This window comes from Bombus vancouverensis, chromosome 2 (assembly GCF_051014615.1).
Source record: "Bombus vancouverensis nearcticus chromosome 2, iyBomVanc1_principal, whole genome shotgun sequence".
Lineage (NCBI taxonomy): Eukaryota > Metazoa > Arthropoda > Insecta > Hymenoptera > Apidae > Bombus > Bombus vancouverensis.
In genome coordinates, this window is record NC_134912.1 from 5596023 (window position 1) to 5623268 (window position 27246).

At 34.3% G+C, this 27246-nt stretch overlaps 2 protein-coding genes and 1 long non-coding RNA gene across 7 annotated transcripts; 2 read left to right on the forward strand and 1 right to left on the reverse strand.

Moving 5' to 3' along the window:
- On the forward strand, positions 1 to 4675 carry LOC117161554 (fructose-bisphosphate aldolase). 2 transcript variants are annotated; one of them, XM_033343184.2, is made up of 6 exons: positions 1 to 158; positions 1073 to 1285; positions 1456 to 1772; positions 3112 to 3331; positions 3570 to 3749; positions 3859 to 4675. In XM_033343184.2, exons 1-6 carry the CDS (start codon positions 120 to 122, stop codon positions 4003 to 4005), a joined length of 1116 nt encoding a protein of 371 aa, XP_033199075.1. In that variant the 5' UTR covers positions 1 to 119; the 3' UTR covers positions 4006 to 4675. The 2 variants fall into 2 exon arrangements, with proteins under 2 accessions (XP_033199075.1, XP_076483911.1); XM_076627796.1 differs by having other exon boundaries at positions 2 to 158; positions 3570 to 3762; positions 3795 to 3932.
- LOC117161555 (uncharacterized) lies at positions 2448 to 5361 on the reverse strand. The gene is made up of 4 exons (XR_013061848.1): positions 5225 to 5361; positions 4061 to 4563; positions 3850 to 3970; positions 2448 to 3771 (listed from the first exon to the last, which is right to left on the reverse strand). It is a non-coding gene; the product is annotated as an uncharacterized LOC117161555 (long non-coding RNA).
- On the forward strand, positions 5282 to 27236 carry Ald1 (fructose-bisphosphate aldolase). Of its 4 annotated transcripts, none has more exons than XM_033343179.2 (6): positions 5282 to 5434; positions 22641 to 22850; positions 23423 to 23866; positions 24404 to 24757; positions 25293 to 25420; positions 26051 to 27236. In XM_033343179.2, exons 2-5 carry the CDS (start codon positions 22644 to 22646, stop codon positions 25386 to 25388), a joined length of 1101 nt encoding a protein of 366 aa, XP_033199070.2. In that variant the 5' UTR covers positions 5282 to 5434; positions 22641 to 22643; the 3' UTR covers positions 25389 to 25420; positions 26051 to 27236. The 4 variants fall into 4 exon arrangements, with proteins under 4 accessions (XP_033199070.2, XP_076483913.1, XP_076483912.1 ...); XM_076627797.1 differs by lacking the exon at positions 5282 to 5434 and adding an exon at positions 7098 to 7119; XM_033343177.2 differs by lacking the exon at positions 5282 to 5434 and adding an exon at positions 14992 to 15499.
- Positions 27237 to 27246: the final 10 nt, after the last annotated feature.

Sequence of the window (27246 nt, forward strand, 5' to 3'; positions counted from 1 at the left end):
ACTTCAGTATCAAATTTTTATTAAAATTTCTATCAATATGGTTCCTATATTAAAATAAAAATACACCTAATTTTTATTATTTTTCTAAAATTCTTGGCGTTATTTACGTACTTGAAATAATGAAGCGTTTGGGGGATAAATGTAACTGTAAAGACAAAGTAAGTCATTAACCTACTATTATTATTATTATCTTCTTCACTATGAAAATACTTTTTTAAATCATTACCAAATTTTACCAGTAATAAAAGATATATACAAAATAAAAATTTCATAAAAATCGTATTGGACCTATTTCATGATATACAATTTAGCATTAACAAAAAAAATCTCAATTTTATAATGAAACCTTCTCTTTAAAAAAATATTAACTCCCCTGTGTGCAAATAATAAATATGTAGACGTAAAACGATTAATTTATTACTAACACGCTCAAAAAATGTTTACCAATGTTAAATTATCTAAACTTAAAAAGAAATCAACAGTTTAAAAGCGTAATTGTGATTACGGTATAATATTTTATATCGTCATTGGACTTTGTTGCCGTTATATCAATGTTCGATAATGATTATTACCCTTAGAAAGTGTAAGAGTCGTACTAAATAAATGTCTGTCGTTCGCTACGAAATTATAGAATTAGAATACTCAGTGATTGTTGTTCGAAATTAAATATAACTTGTCCGAGTGCCAACACGGTTGTTGACCTTTCCAACTTCGTTCATAGTCCTGAAGTTATGAAAAATTTCACTCTTTTCCTTCTAGTGTTACAAAAATTATTTTGATTATAGTTTTCGATTCTCTAATATACGATATTATATCTCTATGATAATATACTCTATGATAATTGTATCAATTCCCATTAACTTCTTGGACATAATTTAATTTCGAAACACCATGTTTTTCTTTTAACTATTTTGCTTGAAAAATGTAATATCACTTTAGAAATATTGTTTACTTACAATTACGATACAACCGTACATTATAATATGAATGAATTAGGATATTAATGTTAATTTAACTTTATTTTAAAGTCACATAAAGTTTCGTCAAAAATTGTTATATATTTATTAATTAGATATCATCGCCCATTACTAAATACACGGAGTTAGAACCAGCTCTTTGCCAAGAGTTGCGCAAAATCGTAGACGCGATCGTAGTACCAGGAAAAGGATTGCTAGCTTGTGACGAGTCTCCTTCAACTTTTCAAGAACGATTCGACGAGATCGGCGTGGAAAATACCGAAATTAATCGTCGCGATTATCGGCAAATGTTGTTCACCGCAGATAAGGTGAACTCATTATACTGTAATCTGCACATTTTACTTGCTTATCTAACCTATAAACGGGATATCATGAAATATAATATGATAGCTATTCAATCACCTTCAATTCTTGTACTTTACGGTATCATGTCGCAATGAAAGTTTGATTCGCTTGTATTTACGTTTTTTTACCGCAGTCTCAATTTTCAAAATACATAAGTGCTGTTATTCTGCATCACGAGACAGTTTATCAAAAAACATCCGATGACGTCGAATTGATCGAATTGCTACGTCAGAGAGATGTCGTACCCGGCATTAAGGTCGATAAGGGCCTGGTCCCATTATTTAGTTCGAAGGACGAGAATACTACGGAAGGCTTGGACAATTTGCAAGAGAGATGCATTCAATATAAACGCGATGGCTGTCACTTCACCAAATGGAGATGCACATTCACGATCTCAGAGACCACGCCGAGTCAACTGGCCATGGTTACGAATGCGAACGTCCTTGCAAGGTTCAATTTTGATGAACACACGTTACCATTTTAATTGCAACAGAATCGATTAACTGCAAAGATGCAAATTCTATTTTCTTTCTTTATTTACCTAACAAACCTAAGGAAACTGACTCGAATTGTTAAATACCTACGTCCCTTCTTGTATCGAAGAAAATTAATCAAATTGCACTTTTAAAATTGAAGAGACAAGTTATATTAGAAATCAAATTAAGTAGGATTTTTGTTATTTCTTTATGTGTGCATTTTTTAAACATATTCTGTATCCAATATAATAGTTTGTTTCAACATAAGTTGCATTCAGAAAATTGTTAATTTGAAAATAGAGATGTTAATATTTCTATCAAAACAAGTCAACCACTGAAACAGAATCTCCATTCTTGCACTTTGATCCGTTCGATGTTTACGATAGACAGTTGCATTAAGAAAGAAAGTATATACTTATTTGCGTCACATCATCACTCTAACGTTATAATTACAAATTTTTAAATGTCGACATGATCAATCGTGACATACGTACATACATTATCGGTATCCTAACTGAATACATTTTTTGTTTCTTCTGCAAATAAATTAACTTTATTGTTAATTGTACAAATTATTTTCTATACATTCGAATCTACAGGGTATTCAGTAAAATGGTGTGCAGGATTTTTTATTTCAAACAAAAGTTAATCCGTTTTGATTAATTTATTTAAAATTTACTGAAAAGAGTAAAACTTTATATCGCGGAAAGTGGCATACAATTTGAACATTTATTATAAGCACAAATATACGGATAGGAGATCCAATAGACAATCCCATGTAGAAAAGTTAAAATAACACTTATCCTCTGTTGAATGAAAAGTACTTTGGTAATTTTTTGCAATTTGTTGATAACACAAACATTATTGCAAACGTCTGATCGACTCCCATGAATTAGTAAATTCAAGATTTCTGAACTCAAGGTCGTCTGAAGATCATTCTATTATAGGTCGTCAAACTTGTCTTGGCATCAGCTTCAATGTCATGAAATCAAACATACATCACGCCATTTAAAAAAGTCAAAGTGACTTTTAACAAAATAATATTTTATAAATAATAATACTATAACAATGTAACTAATAACAAAAGTATTTCAAACAAAAGTTAATCTGTTTTGAATCAGCTACAAATTCCAATGCTTTAAAATCGCTTATTTCTATAAAGGATCAGATTCAAAACAGATTAACTTTTGTTTGAAATATATCAATAAATTGTAAATAAATTTGTTTGTATATCAATAAATTTTACTGACAAAACTCCTATGTACTTCAAATATATATTTATGTAATATAACTAGACAATTCATTTTTCGCAGATATGCCAGTATATGTCAGAGTGCACGAATGGTACCTATAATAGAACCCGAAATATTAAACTGTACCCATGGAATAAATAGAGCGTTAGAAGTTCACGAAGAAGTACTATCTATTTTGTTTCGTATTTTACAAGAGCATCGTATCTATCTTGAAGGTATGATCCTAAAGGTAGCGATGGTTTTGTCGGGAATAAAAAATTCTACCAATTGTTCACCGCAGGTACAATATCTACTTTACTTACACGATATCTGTTCAACAATTCCAATTGTTATATAAAGTTTCGTATCGTATAATTTTATACGCGATTGTTAATTACGTATTTTAGTTCGAATTTCTACTGAATTCTGCAATACCCAACACGATATTCTATTAGCATAAAAATAATTATACTAAATATTTTATTAGCATACAAATATTTGGTATTTTTTAATTACAAATTATTAAAACATATGTACAGATTATTGCCGAACATACGTTAGCAGCTTTACAGAGGACAGTGCCGCCAGCAGTACCAGCGGTTATATTTCTAAGCGGAGGACAATCGGATGAAGATGCTGTTTTAAATTTAAACGCTATTAACGCTTACGAAGGGAGAAAGCCTTGGCCTCTTACGTTTTGCTACGGACGTGCTTTACAAGTATCTTCAAATATCCTAACTCCTACTAGAATAGAAAACTTTCTCATAATTTCACAGTTCATTTATTTATAAAATACGAAAGTTCTCCCAATAATCTTACTTTTCAAAGAATGCAGCATTGAAAACGTGGAAAGGAAATCCAGATAAAGTGCAAGATGCTCAAGCAGCATTTTTAGAAAGAGCGAAGCTCTGCTCTCAAGCTTCGTTAGGAGAATTAGAACCTGAAAACGGTGTGTGCACTAGGAATTCTCGTTAAAATTATCGATCAGTTAACAAATATCCAATTAAAAGATACGAAGTTATAATTATACCTGTGTGGAAACGAATATCAGAATTCTTTTCAATATTGAATCTTCAGTTGCATCATGCAAATTCCAATTACATGTGACTGCTTATCAATTCAATCGAACACCTTGAACGTCAGATCATGACTACGTCATCATGAAATGACATCTCATGAATACATCTTATCAATGAACTGTATCGCGTAATGATAAAGACGTTTCAACGAAAAGCAATACGTTTCATAATGTGTGTGTGAGGGTACGTCAACCTTACATCGAAAAATTTCGTTAGTAAATTCGACGAATGTCACGAAAGGTGCCCTTGACTGACCTCTAAACCAGAGACTCTCAATTGAAGGCTTCCGCGACGGTACGTGCGAGTTGAGTCGTATAACGTTCGAGAATTTGGTCCGTTATTTAAGGGTCGATACGTCGTCATTTTCATGAATCCCCACCAATTCCCATGTCCCCCTTATCCTTCTAGGCTTCATGGACGGGATCATCAGCACGTATGCTTGGCAGTGTCGTAGCTATGAAACAATTATTAAATATGACATCCCACTTGGACACATTTATTTTTAATTCGTTTTCTTGGAAAATAAACAATAGAACCATGTAAAAAATAAATACAAAGATGTTAAACGAACACATGTGGTACTTTAATTTATTCAAGGAAGTATCTTTGTTTGTATATATACATTTTTTCGATATACACATGGCGGATAATATGTAAAGAGAATGACATTAATCCTTATTTTGTTGTGAATAATCTTAATTATATTTACTTATTATTTACTTTTAATTGTATTTATACGTATTTATTTCTGTGTATTTCTAAGTTGTTGGGATCATTGAAAGAAGTTTAAAGAAAAGCTTCAATGCAATATTTTGTTATCTTAAATTTGGATCTTTATTGTTTACTGTGCTCGAATTATTTTATTTCAAGCATCCATTGTATAACTATAATCTAATTTTAAATGTTTCATGTGATGCGCATTTGTCTAAAGTGACTACAGCACTCAAAATACTCTGCATACCACATATTACTAGAAAAAACGAAGCAAATTTTTTCATTTACAAAATTATTTCAAATAATATTTTTCTGTATAAAAAAACATTCTATTTTCAAACTCGTAATAACGTACTTTTGTCACTGAAATATCCGTGGTGCTTAATTCTATATTTACGTACCTACGTACGTTATTTTGGTTATAGCAACGGTTAGTCGAGCCAATGTTGAGAACCTCTACGATTATAGAGAATGCGCTTGCGCCAATATCATTCTTGTTCAGACTTTGAAACCAACGAATACCCTAGGTTTACCTCAGTCGCTTTCCAACCAGCAAATCGTACGACGTACGTAGACACACGTTTCGAGCTAGATCATTTCGTCAATATAAGGTAAGTTATGTTTGTACGTATTCTTGAATGAATAATTTATTGAAAGATGAAATGAAAAGTGCCATGTGTTTTTATAAATTTTTATCGATTACTTCATACCGAAAAACTGATGCAAAAGCTGATGTTTGACCTGCAATGAGATTCGACCTTGACTGACATTTAGTCTACACCCAGTCAAACACTTTGTATCTTGAAATAGTATGGGCTTATCTTGAAAGCATCGCTCGATATTTTATTGTACATCGCATACGCAAATTTCCAAGGAGCTACATGTTTTCATATTGTAATGTGATATCGTACGATCATACATCATATATGTACATAGCTATTGTTTTACAAATCTTAAAAGCAACAAAATTAATGACTTGACACTTTAAATTTATGCTTTAAACGAACGCTGTACAGAATTTGTTCATAATTACGTTTTTAATATCTATAAAGTAATTAAATTTCGCTTGCGAAGAACGAAATTATTTTTGCTTCAATTCGTAAATAAATTGAAAGGGATATTAGTTTTAAGGAAAATAAATTACGTTTAAATGAATAGCAAAAAAAGTTACTTTCGCCTAAATCACCTAAGTCACGTGATCTATTAACGCGTGACTTCGAAAGAACATTTTAAAGTGCGCAACACTTGGTGCTCCATAACGATGACAATTCGTGTATTTTATAATCTGAAACATCAAAACTCTTTGAATTTACGTATGGAAATATTTTATATATAATTTGAGTTTAATAGTTAATTTCAGAGAGAGAGAATATAAGTTGCTTTACATTACTTATCAATATAACCTATAACCGATAACATACATATGTCTGTCATAACAGTGGAAATATTTGTATCTTTTCAGCTATTGTAATAAATTCTTTTTGTATACAATATGGTACGGGAAGAAGAACTGGAATTTGAAAGTTACTCTCATTAGAGAAATAGAAATTATATAACATTAATAAAATTCCAATTTTCGTTGCATTTATGCATATACATAATTTACATGTTGCATATTATTTGTGAACAGTTTTTCATAGTTCTAAGTGCACGCAGATACATAATACATTGTATAAAAAGAACATCTAATAAATTATCACACTAGAATTGCGTCTAATTTTTCGTCGCTGCTTTTCAATGTCTATCTTCATTATTTGCCAATGATGATCCAATTTAGTTGCATTTAATATATGTAATCAATATTGCGATCAGTGATGCTCGTAGATGGATGGAATTAGATCGGTCGTTTACAAGCATTGTACAATCTTTGCGAGAGCTTACGCAATACGAAACATGCACAACCTATAGCACTATACGTGACCACTACGTGTCTATGATCATTTTGACAATACTGTTATATGTTACGTGTAAGACGAAAAATTAGCAGTGATGAACACGTGACTCTGAATCAAGATACATCTGTCGTCCACGCACACTATTGCAGCCGAATGCACACGTGTCAGTTTTTCCTGAATATGTCACGTCGTCATACATTCTCTCGTCTCGTAATACGGATAAAACTTTGGCCAATGACCAATTTCGACATTTCGCATGCACTTTTAGCGCCCTCTTGTGTTGAATCTTGTTCTTAACGAAATGAAGTATTTAAATTTACAAATGGATTATTTGAAAAGTGTCGTTCCTCTCATGTGATAAAGTATTAAATAGAAAATATAATACAGATTAATACAGATTGGTATGTTGTGAATGATGATTGGTGACTAATAATTAAGTAACTTTCACTGTTTACAATTACTCATAGCTTTCACGTACATTTATGAGACATGTTTTTATGAGAAATCGATAATGAAAAAGTAAAATGAAAATATTTACTAACTACGTATAACGCCATTAATATTTTGCTTATAAGAACAAGCTAATTCATATTAAAAAAATTGTCTATTTTATTGAATTTATTCAATTCATAACTTCATTTTATCTATTAAAGTGCTATATATTATAATGTTTAAATGCTATAGCTAATAAATAATTTATTTGCACATGTATAATAATTACTATACTAATAACTTGTAACTTAAATTCTTTTACAACGCATGTGAAATATATTAAATGCAACATTAATTGTCATGATTGTTATTGTCTCATCCCGCTAATACAATTATACAAATTATTTTGCACAAACGTTTACTGAGTTCTTCCATCGCTTTCGAACTTTCACTGTATATTTTGTTTTATCCTGTTTCATGTTTTAAATGGTATTGTCATTGCTTGCTTTGAAACTTCTACATTTTCTAACAATCGTCATAAAGCGTTAATACGATACATAATATGTCCATAAACAATTTATCTACCCATGACCATAAATTTCCATGAATAACCAATCACAAAGAACTAACAATCTGAAAGAAACGGAAAACTGGGAAGATAAAGGAGAACCCACTCAACAGAATTCACGTAGTTAATCAACTCGATATGATAACCTTTTATTATACGGTCAGAGTATTTTTTATTTTCTAAAGAAAGAATTCTAGAGCATCCATTATGTAGACTATCTGCCCTATCTTCTCTTCTCAATACGCTTATTATTATTTATCTCAGTATTATTTTATTTTACACGATACAAAGAAGAATGAATTTTTTGCAAGGGTTAATCATCGTGAATATACGATAACTCGTGATCTTTAATCTTAATGTCAAGTCATCTTAATGTTAAATTACATGATTCAAGATTACCGATCACTACACATTCCAAGTCAACAGTATGTGTTAATATCTTCGACCGGTGCGTTACAACTGAGTCGCGGCACTTTGACGTCACCTTTCAATTAATCCTCAGCACGAATCGAGTGGTCGATTTTATGATTGTTTTCTTTCTATCTTCTTCAGTTCACACTAATTACCTCCGTAATTACCTATACTGCAGATTTTTATGCATTTATAGCAAAAGTACAAAATTGCACAGAATGCATATATATGAAAAATATATAAAATATCGAACTGCTTTCTATAATACTTGGTAGGTAAAGCAATCTGCTTTTTTAATTATATTCTTTACAATATGAATTTGCATGAAAATCCGCAAACTAGCTATTAGAGCTTCGTATGCATAACACAAAGACTCGAAGAACTCACTTTACGCACTGCATTGCGCGTTAGGAGGTTCGTAGGTTCGTGCCGAGGATCACCGCCAGGTGCGCTCCGTGTGACGTTCACCTCTTTTGAATGCCACGGGTTAGACAGAGTGGACGCGCGTCGCGCATGCGTCTTTGCTTATCCGTTACCGATTAAACCACAGCAAAATTATGCTGACGTTATTGACCACCCGCTAACAAGATAGAGTCGTTGCGCAGATGATTTTTTTAGTTGCTGGGATTAGAGGATCGGTTAGGTGCATAAATTTCTCAATAAACAGTTAAAAAACTTCTGATTTTCATACTATACAGTATACAGCGTAGTATTATAAATTCCTTAAAACTATTTGTTCTTAGTAATTTAGGTTCAGCTCAGAATGGAAAAAAGATGTAAAAGGTGACTGTATATGATTATGATAGCTTGTAATTCTGTATTTTTCACGTTTTTACCTAATTTATTTCTTAATCTAATAAATCAGCAATTACAACGAAAATTTAATTATACTAGAGTGGAACTTTTTTCTCGGGGGTCGGGAGTTCTAGGGATTTCATTTGAATATCCCGCCTGTGTAATCTCATAGATATAACTCTATTATTAGGTTTAAATTCACTATAGAAATACAGATGATTTACATTATACGTAATAAATTAAAATATTATACTTTGAAATTTTAAATATATAATTTTTTTACAAACTTGGAATATTGACATTATATTAAATACTGTTATATGAAATGTTGGTAATTTGTGAAACTCTCTTATACTTCTATAAGATTTTTCAAATCAATTCGACAGATTTCTACATCAACTGCTTCCCTTCGACATGCGTAGTTTTATTGGAAAATTTTACGAAATTCAGTGGTTAAAAATTCAATTCGCGTCTGCGCGAATAGATCCCGCGTTACACGATTCATGTATCGACCGACACAAGAAAACGGTTCACGAATATTTTTACGGATATTACCTACAATTGCTAAGCTATGAAATGGGTTGTTTGTCACAATATGTAGTATGTTTCATACATTTCCCATTGTACCATTTACATAACGGAGGTCTTTTCTTATTCTATATGCACATTTTTACTTGTATTTTGTTTTACACGTGTTTATTTTTTATTTATTATACGGAGAATTTATTGTTCAAAAAATTCTGTAAAAATCAAGTAAATTTTCAGATAATATTGTAAGCTAAAATCACAATATCAAATTATTGTAAAAAAAATAGTTCTCCTTCATCCATAACCATCGCTTACAATTTATATAAGCTTATCAAATTACAACAAATATTCATTATTACGTGGAATTTGTTTATCGACACTCGAAAGCATTAATCGATCATCCCAATTAATCTCAGACAAAATAGCTTCTACAAACAGAACACTTGTCTGTGTCAAATCAGTTACGTTACAATTAGCCTACGTTGAGTGCCTTTACCTTTTTGAACCAAAGTAATAATTAGAAATTTTATTCTGGGAAACTATTCTGCGTATGATCGAATAAAGGTAATTAACGAACTTATCGATCTCGGCAAATTTATTTTAGTCGTAAGAATGTGTTGTAGTCAAGTTATACCCCACATCATCGATTTGCAAAGCGTTTAAGGGAAATATTTCTAGTTTGATGAAATCGAACTTGTATTGGTAGTTAGCTATAAGACAACCAAGTTGGCTTTGAGACTTCAAGATACGGTTCAATGAATCGCTATTGATGATACAATAGTAGTACGTGTGGGACACTTTTCATCAAGAAACGAGATTGCATTTTCCCGACAATTCCGTTCCTCCTTCGTAAACAGCTTTATCACGCTGTGCTGCGATAACACGGTATTTACATGCGATTGCGAAAATTACATTATCGTCGAAATGTGATCATGCGAAAATATCGAAAATACTGACGGTAGATTCATGGTGGGATCGCGTGGAAAAGTTTTAGTATTGTGTTTTAGAGAGATGCAACAAAATTGACGCAACACTGTTGCGCTTATTTTGATGCTAGATCTAATACTTGGAATTTATATTAATTTACAGCTTGTGTTGTGTCTAATCGTAAGACTAATACTTTGTTATTATCTACAATCTGAATAATTATTTTCTATAATTTAAAACACTATAAAATATCAAGACTTAAGTAACCAAGTATTTTAAGTTACAAGATTATCTTTCTATTATCTTAATACAATAATTAATTAAATATTATTAAAATAGTAATATCTAAGTAATATAAATGTTGAATTTAAAGCTTTCGTTTTCGTTTTCGTGTTTTGTTACTATTCAGTGTCCAATACGATTTTATTTCCTCAGAAGAATTATCTAAAATATCCAAACGTGGAATAATAATTTAATGCACTACAAAACGGCGAATTCTGTAGCTTTATTACGCTATTTTATTACAGTTGTTTTCAATAGTTCTAAAACTTCTCATTGGATGGATGTAAAAATATCGCGCACTCCGATTCATCCAATAATTCTAGACTCTTGACTCGAAAGATCGAGGATTGTTCTTCAACGTTGATCCGATTTTGATGTTATTTTAGGTGGGCAGCAGAGTCGCGACATAAAAATCCTCGACTATATCGCTAGGGGAATAATTCAAATAATTCAACCGCGTCGTGCAAAAATGAATGCGTTAATTGGATTCTTCCGTTCTTTTTGTAGGAAATTCATCAATGTGTAAATTCTTTATAAAGGATTTAAATTTTATTCGTATTATGCGACGCGGAAGGTATTTCATTTAAAAAGCACTGCATGAAATATATTTCGAATAAAAACGCCTAAAAGTTACATCGGTATCTTAATGGACATTTATATAAGAATACAAGCAATATTCTCTTCTGATTCATTGGTGTGTTTCTTGTATGCAATAAGGTCGTAAAAGACTAAATTTTATTCTGCGCAGAAATTTCAAGAACAATTACGTTACTAGCTCTAACTTAGCTTATGCCAAGTATGAGGTAACGGAATGCATTTTAAGCACAAATTGCGTCTCCGTCATGCGCCTTCAAAATATTGCAGCCGCTCGTCAAACCGTTGCATTATTTATTCATATCTCACAGTAAACATCAGAATAACGTTAATAGTAATATTAATATATGACAGTTATTTTTAGTAGGAACGAAACCATACGAAAGACAACTAATTAATTTTAGTAACACGGTGAATCGAAATACGGAAAAATAATTGCGTCTATCGCAAATTTATGCGAATGAACGTAAAGAAGTAAAATTGCAAATTTGTTTTTGTTTCCCGTACGCTGAAATTTGATCAGAGACGGAAATTTTATCGACTGAATAAATATAGTTCAGTTATATAAAGTCTTGTTAACATGTTTACTTACATTTTGTTACGTAGAATCTATATCATGCCTAGATCATTATTACTGTTCCCTAAAGGAACACAAATACAAATTCCACATTTAGATTCCACTATTGCGTAATATGTGCTAATACGTAACTCTCTTCAATCATTTGCAGATCGAGTTTATCCCTTTTGTGGTCCTATTTCGAGCTTAACTCGTTCCATTTTCTTCGACCGCTTTCGATTCTAATGCGTAATGTGTGTACGATATATTATTTTATAACGTAATCAGAATACACGAATTTAGTTTCGCATGATTACGAGAGTATAAAAATACAATTAATATATAAATAGCTTTTAAAAATCATATTAATCGAATACGAATCAATTGGAATAAAATACTGATCGCTATTGAAGATATTAAACCACAGCTCGAGCAAAAATAACCAATAACAACAAATAACATTCTCGATAGAAGACGGTTGCAAGAAACACTGCAAACGATAATTCTCTAATTCGACAAATGCCAACGTACTTCGTCGTACGGTCTAAGTACTTGTTCCTTATCGGGTTAGAAAAGCTCCTTTCCAGCTCCGTGAAATTTTCAGGCTCAACCCGCAGTGTCGAGCGGCTTTTATATCATTTATACGGCCAAAAAGCTTTCACCCACACGCCTCGTTGTCGTATTTCTCCCGAAGCGTGACTTTCATTTCCATGCATTCTTCAGGGGCTTCATCCATAGCGCGTGTGTAAGTCGTAAATGCTTTCCGAAATAAGAAGCGACTTTTTTCCCACGTTGGTCGTCTAGAAATCATTTTAAAGGAAAAAAAAACAAGAAGAGAGACAGGAAAAGATACTGGAAGCTTAAAAGAGTTTTGTCACGCTCGTTTTCTCTCACGATTGTTCGTGTTCTTTCACGTCTAACTGGAAATTCCGATAACAGGAAATTCTCTCGTTAAAAATTTGTTCGCGTCTAGAATTATCAGACTTAACAACAGTTGAGCGTAGCATTGTTGCGATTAACCTTACCGCGGTCCACTGTGTACGAGGCTTTCGGAAGTAAGCTGCATTCCACAAGAATAAAATCCCAATGTTTGCTGGTCAGCATTACAATCGGTTTCCTCAGGAATGAAAGGACTATCAATTAGACCGCGGATTTTTATGAATACAAGCAAGGAAATAAAATTGAAACAGAGGTCTGTTTCATAATTTTTCTTACTACAAATTAGACGAGTGCTCTATTTCTGGTACTTTATGTATTTTTGCAATTTTTATAAACTCGTAATCTACCGATAACGATCCCTTTATCTAATTCGGAAAGACGGTTTTTCTTTATAATCTTAATCACGAGCTAAGTGACGCATTTAAAAGTCAGGTTCGAGGGAAAAGAATTAACGTTGATTAAGATATTAACGTGGTTTCTCGGGAAATAGCTGTAACACGTAACTTTGTAGTTGCCTGCAACTTGCTTAGAGTTTCGTGCAACTACCGTTGGTACCTTCATTTGGCTAACGAGTTGTCTGAATGTTCCTCCTACTCACGCCGCGCGAGAACTCCGTCGATTATTTATAGAATCCATCGATTCGCATTCAATTTCGTTAAATCTCGATCTTCTCGACTAATTTCCAATGGGCGTGTTCACCGACCGTTCGCTGGTCGAGAAATTAGCGAAAATTCGATCGTGACTTGCGCAAATTGCGGTGATCAATTCCCCCATCAATCGCGAGCGATTCATTTTCGCTAGGTTTTACGTAATCGCGCCGACGATCGGAGATTGCTCGAAATTGTAAATGGCGGGGGACGTGACTGAGCGAACCACGTGTCGATTATTCAACGACGAACAGGCTTAGCCGTGTTAGAAGTTTGCTATCGCTACAGCTTCATTACCAAAGACGATCTTCCTCGGAGAAAATTCATCTACGAGATGAATTGAAGTTGGAAATTCATCCAGGCTTGGGAAAATCCGACATGTAATTCCGCCTCGTGTAATTATATTCTCGTCCATAAGTACATCGGATATTTGCTGCTTTGATGTTCGTTAATCTTCAAAAGGCTGGATCAATTTTCACCCATGCAGATCGATCGCGTTTATTATTTTCGAAGCTTCGTGTGTTACTATTCTACCAAACTATATAAATGATTTTATTTTTGCAATAAATTTTATATTATCACATAGCGATAGAAAGTCATTCCGTTTAGTTCTACGCTATGTTATTATACAACGAAATATTCCGCATTCATGATATTAATGAATCAGTCTGAATTTATAATAAGATCTTTAAAACACGTACAACTTTGTTACATTAACATTCAGTGTCATCTTTATTTTGTAATTACATTACTAAACATATAAAGTGTCCGGTGATTTATGGCTGGCAATGTACAGCCATTTTCATGAATCGCAACTAGAGACCCTGAATTCTCAATTCTAGCTTCCTCCTTATTACTCTCTCTACCGTTTGTTAACTGCCCGCTCTGTACTCGTCGTAGACGAGAGGAGCGTCTACTACTAATGGCGAACAGGATGCAAGAGAGCACAGGTCCCGCGTATTTCGTGTGCCGATGTCTCAGGTCACGGATTCAGGGTGTGCAGGGGGATAATACAGGCGTAGCCTCGAGAACGTCTGCGCGTGCTGCATTGCGGCTAGCCCACTCCCTCGTTTCGTGCTGTATAGGCGGCAGGCTGTAGACAGGATAAAGACAGGGGTGGCTGAAGCGTGGCTGGAAGCGAGACAGCGATCGAGTCAGGAGATTGAAAGGAGTGGGGTGATACTGTGTAAAAGCAAGACGGTAGATTAGGACGAAGGAGAGAGAGAGAGAGAGAGAGAGAGAGAGAGAAAGAAAGCCGATGGAAAGAAGAAAAAGATAGTTGGTTAGTGCGGGCAAGACAATGCGAATAGAGGGAGGTTTGACGAAAGGGAAGGGAGAAGGTAAATGTGGGAATGTAGGCGAGTATGAGAAAGATGTGGTTGTACAAACGTGTAGGAAGAAGAGAGGCGAATGAGAAGGATGACAGAGACTGAAGCAGAGGTAGTAGGGAAAGAGGGAGAGAGGGAATGTAGCAACTACCCCCCTGTTTTGCAGTTACAACACTGCACTGCAGCCAGGTACCCCTGCCGCCTCTTGGATGGGGGCGAACTAGCCGGATAAAGCCAGTCGTCGTCTCGTGTTCGGACGAGACACGCGCCCGGCATAGTTTTCTCTCCGACGAACCGCAAAGATGTAGTCGAAAAGAATATTTGGGTCCTCTCGGCTGGGCCCGGCGGAAGACCAACGTTTCGTCAGCCGAGAACGTTGTGTCGCAACGATCGGTTTACTTTTATCTTCTCAGTCACTTTTATCTATTTATCAGACCTACCGGTGTTTTTATGGTGTATTTCAAATAAAACCCGTAAAACGCCAAACGTAAGAGGAACCGAGGAAAGCAGAGAAACAATAACAGAAAGGGAAAGTAACGTAACCGAAATTAATTTCAAATCGAACCGATAATTAGCGAACTAACAGTAAAGGAAACGTATTATCGTTGTTGTTATTATTATCATTATTATTATTGTCATTATTATTATTATCGTCGTTATATTATATTTATTATCCTTGTATATACGCATGTTCGTAATACGCGAGTCGCGAGATCCGGCGATTTATTTACGATCTGAACTGGACCTGCATCAAACCGATATTCGGTGGAACAGGTAAGAGATTCAGAGAGATCCAAGAGGTTCATCGAACCATGATCTTCGCGTAGATATTTCATCGTTATTCCATATCTTTATTCGTTCAAAATAACGACGTGCATAGTGATATAATCTTCTTTCTTTATTGGAAAAGCTTTCTATCGTTAATAGATAACGATCGCATTCGTACAAAAGATAACGCGATTATGTGTTTGTGCAACGTGCCGCCGTGAGAATTACAATTATCAGTTTTATCTAATCATCAGCTGACTTGATACAACGTCTTCGCGAGGATTTTCGGATCTGTTATTGACATGAAAAAAGGTGTATTACAAACTATTTCCAATGAATTATCAAAAACCCGTCGACTTACATTTCCACGATTCGATACTCACGTCTGGCACGTTCATATAGATAACACTATTAGCGTCATCGTGTTACTTTAGCAAATCATTATCGTTATCACGATGACTAACAGGCCATGTAAGAGACTTTCTCTTGATGTTATTGCATTGTACGTCAAGAAGACGTTATCGCTTCGATGCATTATGTCTGTAACGTGCGGTTGGGACACTTCGTTCGAAACGAAGACGATTGGAAGAGGCAAAGATAACAAGTTATGGCAGCAAGCAGGCTAGGAAAAGTAGAAGTAGCAAGCAACTAACATTAGGTTTTGTGTACCGTTTTATCGATTTTAATCTCCCTACTCGCACGATCTTATTCATATCTCTCTCTTCTCTTCTCATTTTATTTCCTCTGAGCTTCGCAGCATAGCGTCGACTTTTAGAAAATCAATCGACCGGACGAAATCCGGATCTGTTTCTTGAGAAAGAAAGACCTACTCTCCTCCTGTACGAGTCGTTGGTACAAAAATGTCCTTTAAAGGTCTTCAACTACATTAATTCCACGGTACTGGTTAGATAAACCGTTCTTATTGGATTTCAATCTTATCACGTTTCGTTCTTATTCGATTTCATTTTTATATCTTTCTCGGGTTATTCATCCTGATAACGAGATCTCTTTTTCTTTTTCTATTATTATTGTACACCTGACGATGCATCTATATCGCGTGCATTCACTTTGTTCGTAAGGCCACGTAGAGAGAGGGAAAATTGATTCATTCGATTCGATTCGAGGGAGTCGACAATCCATATCTTGTTAATTGAGATGCAATGTCGTTATGATAATTTACAGCTTTGTGCACGCGCGCCGTGACGCTTGTTTACGGTGACTGTTGAATGGAGACTTTCATTGTAGGTGTTTTATCGATCTTGTAACTCGCGTCTGCATCATTTACTTTACAGCCCTCGATACATGTGCGATGATACGGGTGTGCGTCGGAAGGAAAGGGAAGTTTTGCTTGAAATTCGGACAGAAAAGTACGATTTTACGTGGTTGTCGAAAAAGAAGTATACGACGTACTAAACGAGACAGATCTAGGCCTTTCTGTCTTTGTGATTCGGATGACACAGCCGGCTTTTATTTCGTATCGTTAAGAGGGGACAAAACGAGACTGCTATGCTCTTCGAATGTTCGCGCTCTTAAGTTTAAAACGACTCGGCATTCTCTGTGATCGTATTTTCTTCTAAACGTACGAATTGCGTGTATCAAGAACGATGCAGATGTCCGCTTACAATGATCTTTTGAAGATTACATCGTTTAAAGTACCGCAAAGGCATTATTCATTTTTGCAAAGTTTAAAGCCCTTCGTTGATAATTTTTCCTTTTTTAAGCTTCGAATTCTTTGGTGTAATTTTATGTTCTCTGTATTTTTTTCTTGATAAAGTATTAATTTGTTGTTTCGTTCTTATATAACAAAACAAAAGTTTCTATTATACTTACCAATAACTAAAAAAAGCAATTACGAACACATGTTTAAAAGACTTCTAACGTCTACACAATTCGTTGTTAAGGTATTCTTACTTTGTCTACCATGGAGATTTCCTAATTTCAGAGTAGAATCTAAAATGATGCTGGTAAGCGTAGTGACGATAAGATTCGTGAAATTTCTGTAGTCCGTAGCATAGTGGAATATTTTCGAGTGCTTTTTTGCGATACATTTAAAAGCAAACATACATATTTCATATTGCCTTCTTGAAGCTTGAGAAAAATCAATTTACGATAATTCCATATATGATATACTTCTAAAGATCTGTGGCTTATCTGCTTGCGTAATTTTTAATTCTTTTATTCCATACTTTATCTGTCTGTTATTCTGTCACGTTTTAATTTATTAGATATGTCGATCTTAATAAAAGTAATCATATATTTTTTTAACGTTCCCAACTATTGCCAGAAATACTTTAATCTTTTATTTATTATCTAGTGGTAGGGTTCTCAACCTATTATTGTTCGTGTACCTCCGTGAAATGTATAAAAATAACGTACCCCTCGTGAAGATAAATAAGACTATAGTTATAGCATGTGGTATTATTATGTATTATTAATTATGCAGTACAGTAGTGAAATTAAAATAAAACATATACTTATGTACGCATTAAATTTTGTATACTTAAATTATATACGCGATTATACATAATACATCGTATACATGATACATGATAACTTATATACATGAAAAATGACATAAACGTTTAACAGAACTTACAAAATTATAAAAGCTTTAATAAGCAATCAAGGAAATGGTTACGGCGTACTTTTGAAAATCTTGTCGCGTAGCCCAAGTGGAGAATCACTGATCTAGAATAAAGAATATTAATTTCTAAAATAATTATGACGAAGTTATATAGAGCTTCGTTCGAAAATCATTATTCTTAATTTGGTTATTCAATAATTTCGAGGATAGCCGAAATATGTAGTTTCCTGATTCATAAAAAAAAAGCTCTTCTATTTCACGTTCTTTCCAGTTTATCGTTTATTTAGGTAACAGTATAACACAATGGAGCGCGATGATCCTGTTATCCGCTCATCCGCAGTTTTCACAGCCACGACAATTAACGGAGGAATTTTCGAATTGTCCTCGAAGCATTCGGTATTGTTCCAATAAGAAAAGTCGGTCGTATTTTTTACTGTATCGATAATGGTTTTTTCAATCTGACCAGAACGTAGAGCAACGATCTCACAATAATCGGCTGTATATATCCCGTTATATTTACACCGATACTTTGTTGGCCTGTCGAGCAGCCATAAAATCGCAAACTTATCACCAAGCTTACTTCTAGTATGTTCTATTTATCAACGAGCATCTACGTGTCCATTCTTTGCAACAATTCTCGCAATTTCTCCATTCGCTTGTCCTCGTACATTGATTCTTTGGACGCTATCTCTGCTGAATAAAGATTCATGTTCAACATATTGCACGTTACGTTTTAGTGAGATAAATGGTTGTTCTATTGGTGGTTGGAGCGCCTCTTACGTGTAGAGTAGCGTAGATGAAGATGAAGACAAGGTAAACAAGATGTTTGTCGCTGTTGTTTTTCGAGAATATTGGATACGTTAATTAAGATCTGTCGGTGATTGGAAAAATTTTCAGCGACCTTCAGATTACCCTTATCCATTTATTATTGTAGAAACTCGTGATTCAGTCGAGTATATCTAAATATTATGATAACAGCTTATAATGTTGACTGAATTGTTGAGATATTTATTTATCTAACAAATTTTTCCTTTATCTTCTATTCTGAGACTGGTACCGGAAATTATTCATATAAATTATAGTTGTAGCACTCTGTGCACCTTGTGTCGCGTATGTACAATTACAGGAGTCTCTAATTAAAAATAACAAGTATAAAGCATAATAAATGTTCGTAAAGGTTCACGAGTCAACCTCCTTCCGAAGAATGGGCCTCTTTAAAAATGTTTACCCGTATAAAGGCGTTTGTGCAACTCTCGAGTACGAGACTCTCAACTTTCGCGGTAACGAGCTACAAACTGACGTAATTGCAACGAAAGCAATTAATAGTCCAATCGTATACATGCACAATACTTGTGATTCTTCAAAATTTTAATCATGACTTGAAATTTATAATGATATTTATTTGCTACGAACGAAAATATTTACTTCGGTCGATCATTATAGTTAGTACTAGTAGACTGAGAATTGTTATGGAAATTTGTATTTTTACGAATCTAATTAATAAACAAATGGACTCTAAGTAGAAATTTTATTTCATCCATCGTATATTATAGAAATTACTATACTTCGGGTATTTTATATATGTTTGCACATTGCGTGTATTTTTTCCATTTTTACTACTTATATAAATCTATTTATATAAATAAATACTATTAAATCTACCATTTTTTTGAAAATTTGAAATTTCCTACAAATGAATAAATATCTGCAGTCTATACATTAATATAGTCGTATAATAATAATAATAATTATTATTATTATTATTTTTAGTCCGTGCCTTTCGGCTTTGGACGAACTTTCGGTTTCACATCTCTTATGTCTATTTCTCTTCTTATATGTCTACTTTCCTTCTTTTCCACTCTATTCTATTGCACTACCTTGCTTATTCTACCTCTGAAATCTAAAAATTAGGAACTATGAATTAGCAACTAATGACTAAAAAACTATTGCAACTTTGGTCTTTAGCCTCTTTGCTGTGCCTCCTTCTTGCCGTTTGCCCTTCTCTTCTCTATTATTGCTTTCAGTTCTGCTAAACCTTCTTCAGTCTCATTTAGCGTTTTTCCTACGTCCTTTGGTCCTCCCGTTATTTCACATTCTTCTATTACATGTCTTAGGTCTTCTTCTTTCCTTCTGCATAGTCTGCATCTTTTTCCCCCTTTTATTTCTAGTATTCCCTTGCTTTGGTCTCGTTTCCGCATCTGAATCTTGCCAGTATTCTTCTGTCCTTCCACTTCATCCTCCCTTCTAAGTACTTTAGTAATTTTTCTTTGGCTATGTTTCTGTAGTGTATATTATACTTGGATTCCCTTATCCTTTTCTCCCTCTCTTCTGTTTCTCTCTTTCTTCTTTCTTCTATAATTTGGTCTGCTGTCATCCTTTCTTGCTCCTCCCCTGTTTCTATCAGCGTCTCTCCTTTTCTCACCTCTCCTAGTCCCTTCTTTCTCTTTCTTGCTCTTTTCCCTTCCTGACCATTCCCCCATTCTCTCTCTCTTTCCTTTATACACTCCTTTACTAATTCCTTTTTTGATTCTAGGGCTTTCTCTTCGTACCTTGCTGCTCTTTTTAATGCTTTTTCTTTCATTTCTATTAATTTGCATTCCTCTATCAGTATATAATTTGGTGTTGTAATATCTAAGCCTAATATCCATTTCACATATCTCCTTTGAACTCTGTCCAGTCCTTCTTCCATGTTCCAGCCCCATACCTCTGCTCCAAACAGCGCCACGCTCTCTACCAGTGCTCCAAACATCTTCATTCTCCTTTTATAGTCCTGTTTGAATATTCTTTTTCCCACGCTCCATGTTTTCTTCATTGCAATTGTTGATCTCTTTTTCCTATTTTGTATGTGCTTCTTATCACTTCCGTTTTTCTGTAGTATATACCCTAGGTATCTTATCTCGTCCACCTCTTCTAATTCTTGCTTCCCCACTTCCATTTTCTTTATCTCCTTTTATTCCTTCTTTTTTCAAAGACTACTATTTTGGTCTTTTCCGTGCTCAGCTCTAATTCGGCTTCCTTCAAAAATTTGTTGAGTCCCTTCATTTCCTTTAGCTCCTCTTCTCTATCCGCCATCAGCACAATATCGTCTGCATATGTCAATGACCATACCTTTCTTTCTCCTACCACTATGCCCCCGGCTTATCCTTTCCTTAATTCTTCTTCTAGTCCTGCCACGTAGATGTTGAATAACGTCGGGCTCAATGGGCATCCTTGTCTGACTCCCCTCACAGTCCAAAACTCTCTTGTGTTGTGCTTCTTGACTCTCACTATATTCCTTGTTTCGTATAATTATTATAAGACGATGTTGCAGAACAAAGTAGCATTAATATTTCTCCGCCGTCAAGCACAAAATAGAGAATTACTTATCAGCAATAACAAACTTCTCCGCGAAATCCAATCAAGATGAACCATGAGAATAGGCACCATGGATTCCTTTAATATAACTATAAATATACGTATGGTATACCGATGACCCTCTCTTATTTTATTATTATTAGTATTAGTTAGGAATATAGCGGTCTATTAGCTTGATGTGAAAGCGGTGGAGCGAATGAAGACGCAGAAATGGGTCAAACTAACATTTTCTTTTTATGAAATATTGACGTTGATGGGACACTGTGAAATTCAATTACGTTGCGGAAGCCTTAGTGGACATTTGATATTTCATGTGTACAATGCCTATGGCGCGATGCGACGTATCGAAAGGCTCATTTTAAAAGAGAAATGAAAGCGTCCTAGGAGGGGTCTTTGCACTTGAAATTCTACCCTCCTACGCAGGTCCAATAAATAACTGGCCTTTGTAGAAGCATTACGGGCGAAAGGATGTTGCGCGTTATCTTTCAATGTTTTCAAACCATCTTTCTCTCTATATTACCAACGTGTAAGATTTATGTACCAAACATAACTTGATTCTATCGCAATTGGTAATTTCCTTACATTCATGAAGTTCACTTTAATTAAAATTAAAATTATAATTAAAAAGAGTAGATCTACGATTGATTGGGATTTCCGTAATCGACCAAAGGATACGAATAATAAAATTTCTTGTAAGATGTTATACTTGCGATTACTTGTTATTTGAAATTAAAAAGAAAATACCCCATAAAGAAAAAATATCTAAGTTTTTCTATACCTCAGTATTGTTTCCTTGTATCTTTCTGTTATTTCAGGAAATGATGTAATTTTACGTCAATGACTGAACGCGTTATATATGCATATGTGACTCTATCGAACAACTTAGCAAATGTATTGTCTGCCAACAAATATCATATAAATATTAAAGCTTTATCGGATGTGACAAAAACACTGTTATTTAATTACGATCATAATTACTTTAAAAAGACTAATGGCTTCTCCATTAATCACTGCCGAATTATTAATTATATTTGAAAGAGGTCTTTATCTCTTGCAGCTCATTATACGAACTCATTAATCAGAAACTTCTATCTTCTAATCTTTATCTAATCCTAAGAAGAATTATTTATGGCACCTTTCAGACGACGCTATACCTTCCTTGAATTTTCCTCGAACGTTTTATCTTTTTACATTGTATCTCTTCCGTAGAAAATGGTTGCGGAAAAATACGATAAGCTCGAACCTGAGCTGAAAGAGGAATTGAAAAAAATCGCCCAGCAGATCGTGGCACCTGGAAAAGGAATTCTCGCTGCGGATGAATCGACAACAACCATCGGCAAGCGTCTTAAGGACATCAACGTTGAGAATACCGAGGACAACCGCCGAGCTTACAGACAACTTCTTTTCACCAGCGCTAAGGTATAATTTCTATCTATTTATTCAATTATTTCCTATCTTATCATTTAGGAAAAAATTTGACTTTGTTTAAGTACTGATAGTTACCAGTATTCGAATATTCTCAAATTTACAAGAAATCGATGCGCAGTTCTTTCAATCCTTTCTGATTTCTCAGATTAGTGAAGAGATATAATCGGCGATGACTTCGTAGATATTTTAAACTCAAGAAGATGGAAGTTAATTCATTTCATTGACAGAGCAATCATTCTACGAAGAAAAGATCTTTACAACTCAGGAATGCTTCTGATATTTCTTCTCCTACATTTCGTTTTCTCAAATTTGTGATTTATCATATCTTTTAAACCATAAATTTAGAAGAAGAAACAAACAATCGATCAACGATTGAAGTCTAACGTTATACTCTAAATTATATCCTTCGAATACTTTGGAAATATTCTATCTGCTACTTTCAAACGTTGTTAAGTATATACTTTAAATACTTTGCCTTTCTATATCATCGGCGTGTAAAATTTATATACCAAATATATTCGTTCAATTTTTCTTTAATAATGTATTTTATTTATCTTTTAAAGGACACCATCGGCCAGCACATCTCTGGTGTTATCCTGTTCCACGAGACTCTTTACCAGAAGGCCGACGATGGAACACCATTCGTTGAACTCTTGAAGCAACGTGGCATCTTGCCAGGTATCAAAGTCGACACGGGTGTGGTACCATTATTCGGCACCGACGACGAATGCACCACTCAGGGTCTCGACGGTCTCCAGGCCCGTTGCATCCAATACAAAAAAGATGGATGCCAATTCGCCAAGTGGAGATGCGTGTTGAAGATCAAGAAGGACTGTCCTAGCAAGCTCGCCATTTTGGAGAACGCTAACGTCTTGGCTCGTTACGCTTCCATCTGTCAGAGTGCTAGGATCGTGCCAATTGTCGAGCCCGAGATCTTGCCTGACGGTGATCATGACCTTGCCCGTTGCCAACAAGTCACGGAAGAGGTTCTGGCCGCTGTGTACAAGGTGAGGGGAATCTGCATATTGATCTGATTTGTTTCGTGCAGGGATACTGGCGTCTTGCCTCGTTTATTCGATAGATAGAAGCAATAGCGATGCACAGAGTCGTTAGTATAATTGGAATCGATTACAGCTATTTGATTGAAAATAGAAGGAAATGCCACAAGGCAAGGTAGGATGGTTTCAGAGTCTTTTACGTTATAGTATTGGTTGTGTAAGTTGCATACTATAGATATACTTTTCTCCTAGAATGGAGTCTATTATCCAATATTTTCTGTTTTCTGCAAGATAAATGCTATAATATTTCTATCGAGATATCAATTTTAAAAATGTAAATTTACGAAGTTGTATTATTTAAATGAAGCGTTAGCCAGGCTAGCAATCTGTTAGGCATATTGCTTATGACTCTTGTTTTCACTATAGAAATACGAAGAATTGGAAAGTAATCAACTTTAATTTTTTTGTGTCCAGTTATTTAATTGTAGAGATTTCATTTCTTCTTTTTATTGAGAAGTTGAAATTTCATCATATTTGACGTTTCAGGCACTCTCTGATCATCATGTGTACCTCGAGGGAACCCTTCTGAAGCCGAATATGGTAACACCAGGACAGAGCTGCCCGAAGAAGGCATCTCCTCAAGAGATCGCAGCTGCTACCGTGACCGCTTTACTGCGCACCGTGCCACCTGCAGTACCTGGAATCACCTTCCTCAGTGGTGGTCAATCAGAAGAGGAGGCATCCGTGAACTTGGACGCAATCAACAAGTTCCCAGCGAACAAACCTTGGGCACTGACCTTCAGCTACGGTCGTGCTCTTCAAGCCTCTGTTCTCCGTGCATGGGGCGGCAAGAAGGAACAAATTGCTGCAGGCCAGCAAGAACTTCTCAAGAGGGCTAAGGTAACTCTCAGGCTATGTTATCCTATTTCAGATTTCCTTCTTTATGTTTTATAATTTCGAAGCATCTCTTTTACTCTTTGATGTGTGCTGCTATGTCAGTAGAATAAATTTTTTTTACTTCTTTTTTATTATTGTGACTAACTTAGTTTGACTTATCTATGTTCTTTTCTGTATGTAATTTTGTGTACAAAAGTTTACTAAAATATCTTTTCTCTTTCTATGTGCTATTTATGGGGATTTGGATTATTACCTTTCTTCTCTACATGTATTTTGCCATCACTTCTTTTTTTCTCTACCTATTGCATTTTTCAGCTTTTTCTTTTTAATACTTAGAAACTTTCCTTTTTATCTTTATATAGTCCTATCTTTTTACATTTTTACATCTTATGTACACATATAGTATAGTTTTCATTTCTTTTATATTTAGATCCTATTCTAGTTTATTTTATTAGGTTTGATTATTACTGTTTTATTTAATCTCTACTTTCTTTTTATCATTTCTTTTTGCATGTATGTATACTGTGTGACTGTTTAGGCAAATAGTCTAGCCAGCCTAGCCAAATACTCTGCTGGTAGCATTGCTAGCGCAGCTGCAAATGCCTCTCTCTATGTGAAATCTCATGCCTACTAAACTTTCTTCTTTTTCTGAGACATGTTTCCATAGTAAGTATCATAGATAAGTTCTGTATATATTTGCTTTTCTATGTGTTCATATTATATGTACATACTGATAACATTGTGTATTTAAATACATATTGTTACTAATTATCGTTTCTAATTGTAAGTTACTGTTAATTAATTATTATACACTCCACAAAATTATATCCACAAAATAAATGTTGACCAAAAAATTGTCGGCGACACACTTTTTATTTAAGGTGCGATAAAACGACAATAAAAATCGTACAACTTTTTAGATATCGTTGCAAAGGGGAGACTTCTCTTTTCTTTACAAGGTCATTTTTTAACGAATTTCAAAAAAGATTTTCTAAACTTTGTAGAGTCGTTCGAATTTATCAAATCTAAAAAGAAAAAAGCAACGTTAGTTTTCCGTTCTGTTTTATGATATAAATGATATGATATATGAAAGGATTTTTGAGAAAATTCAGTTCAGAGGAGGGAAAGTAGAAGCTTTACCCTTTAAAATGAATCCAGGTAGACCGTTGTACGATTTTCCTCCACGAAATTATAGCAATTCAAAATCGATAACTTTTCAGTTTTCAGTGATCTTTTAATTTTGTGGAGTAGTGTATTAATATAAAGTTTGTCTAAAATATATTCTTGTATTTATAGGCTAACAGCGAATCGGCACTCGGCAAATACGCTGGTGGCGTGGCGGGAGCTGCTGGTAACGCAGCGCTTTTCGTCGCAAACCACGCATATTAAATAATCATTAGACATCAATAAGGATTAGACAATTAGATCGTTCGTCGAACATCGTCAACGTCGATTACCGTTGCCGGCATGAAAACATTATCATCGACAGTGAGGATGGGGGAACGAATGGAGAAAGACTCAAAAAATACTTCGAAAGCTCGAAACACAAAATACGATCGCGCAGCTTCTGTATAATTTTATGTTTTTATTTGAAAAAATATAAACCTGGAAATCGAATTAACTGAATTTTAACTAGTCGCGGTAATTGGTACGTTTTCACGTGATTTTTAATCGATACGAAATTTTGACAATGCGTTTTAATCTCGAATATGGAGAAGCTGAGGGATATAGATTGTGTTTTACGATAAAACCTATTTCTCAGGATCACGCTGCTGTCGATCACTATCGATTCTCTTCATCGATTGTCGTGTTTCTAAAGAAGCAAGCTACGAACGATCGCCGCTATTCTTCCTGCTTTTACACTTCCTATTCTAACCTTTTGCGCTATCCTTTCACTCTTTTCCTCGCCTTTATGTTCGTTCTGTCTAGGATTACATGATGCGATGAAGAGTGTTTAATGTATGTTTCATCGAAACTTCTGGCGAAGAAATAGAAGAAATTCTGAAGATTTACGACAATCTTGGAGAGAATGTGGTCGGCACGTATGTACGCGAGCCTATTGGGTAAAGTCAGTTGAAAAAGGTACAGAACAAAATACAGATAAAGATTGTTTAACAGATCGTGAACAGATTTCGTGACATTCGAATTACGCACGCGTTATTATATTCTGTAACACTACGGATAAAAAGCAGATATATATATTATATATATTGTCAATGTCGTTATATTATTCTATGTGTATAAAAAGAAGCAAAAAATAAAAAATAAAAAAAAAAGACAAAGTAAAAATACATATTAAATGTTGTTTGTTAGTAAATGAGTCGAATATTATGAAGTCGTAATAATTATGTCATCTACTTATACAAAATAAATATCTTATATATTATAGATATAAGTAACGTATTGAAAAGTATCTCGTACATCGATGTTATATCTAATATTTTCATTGTAATCTAGGTCACCAAATACACTGTGGAGGGTATCTATTGTGT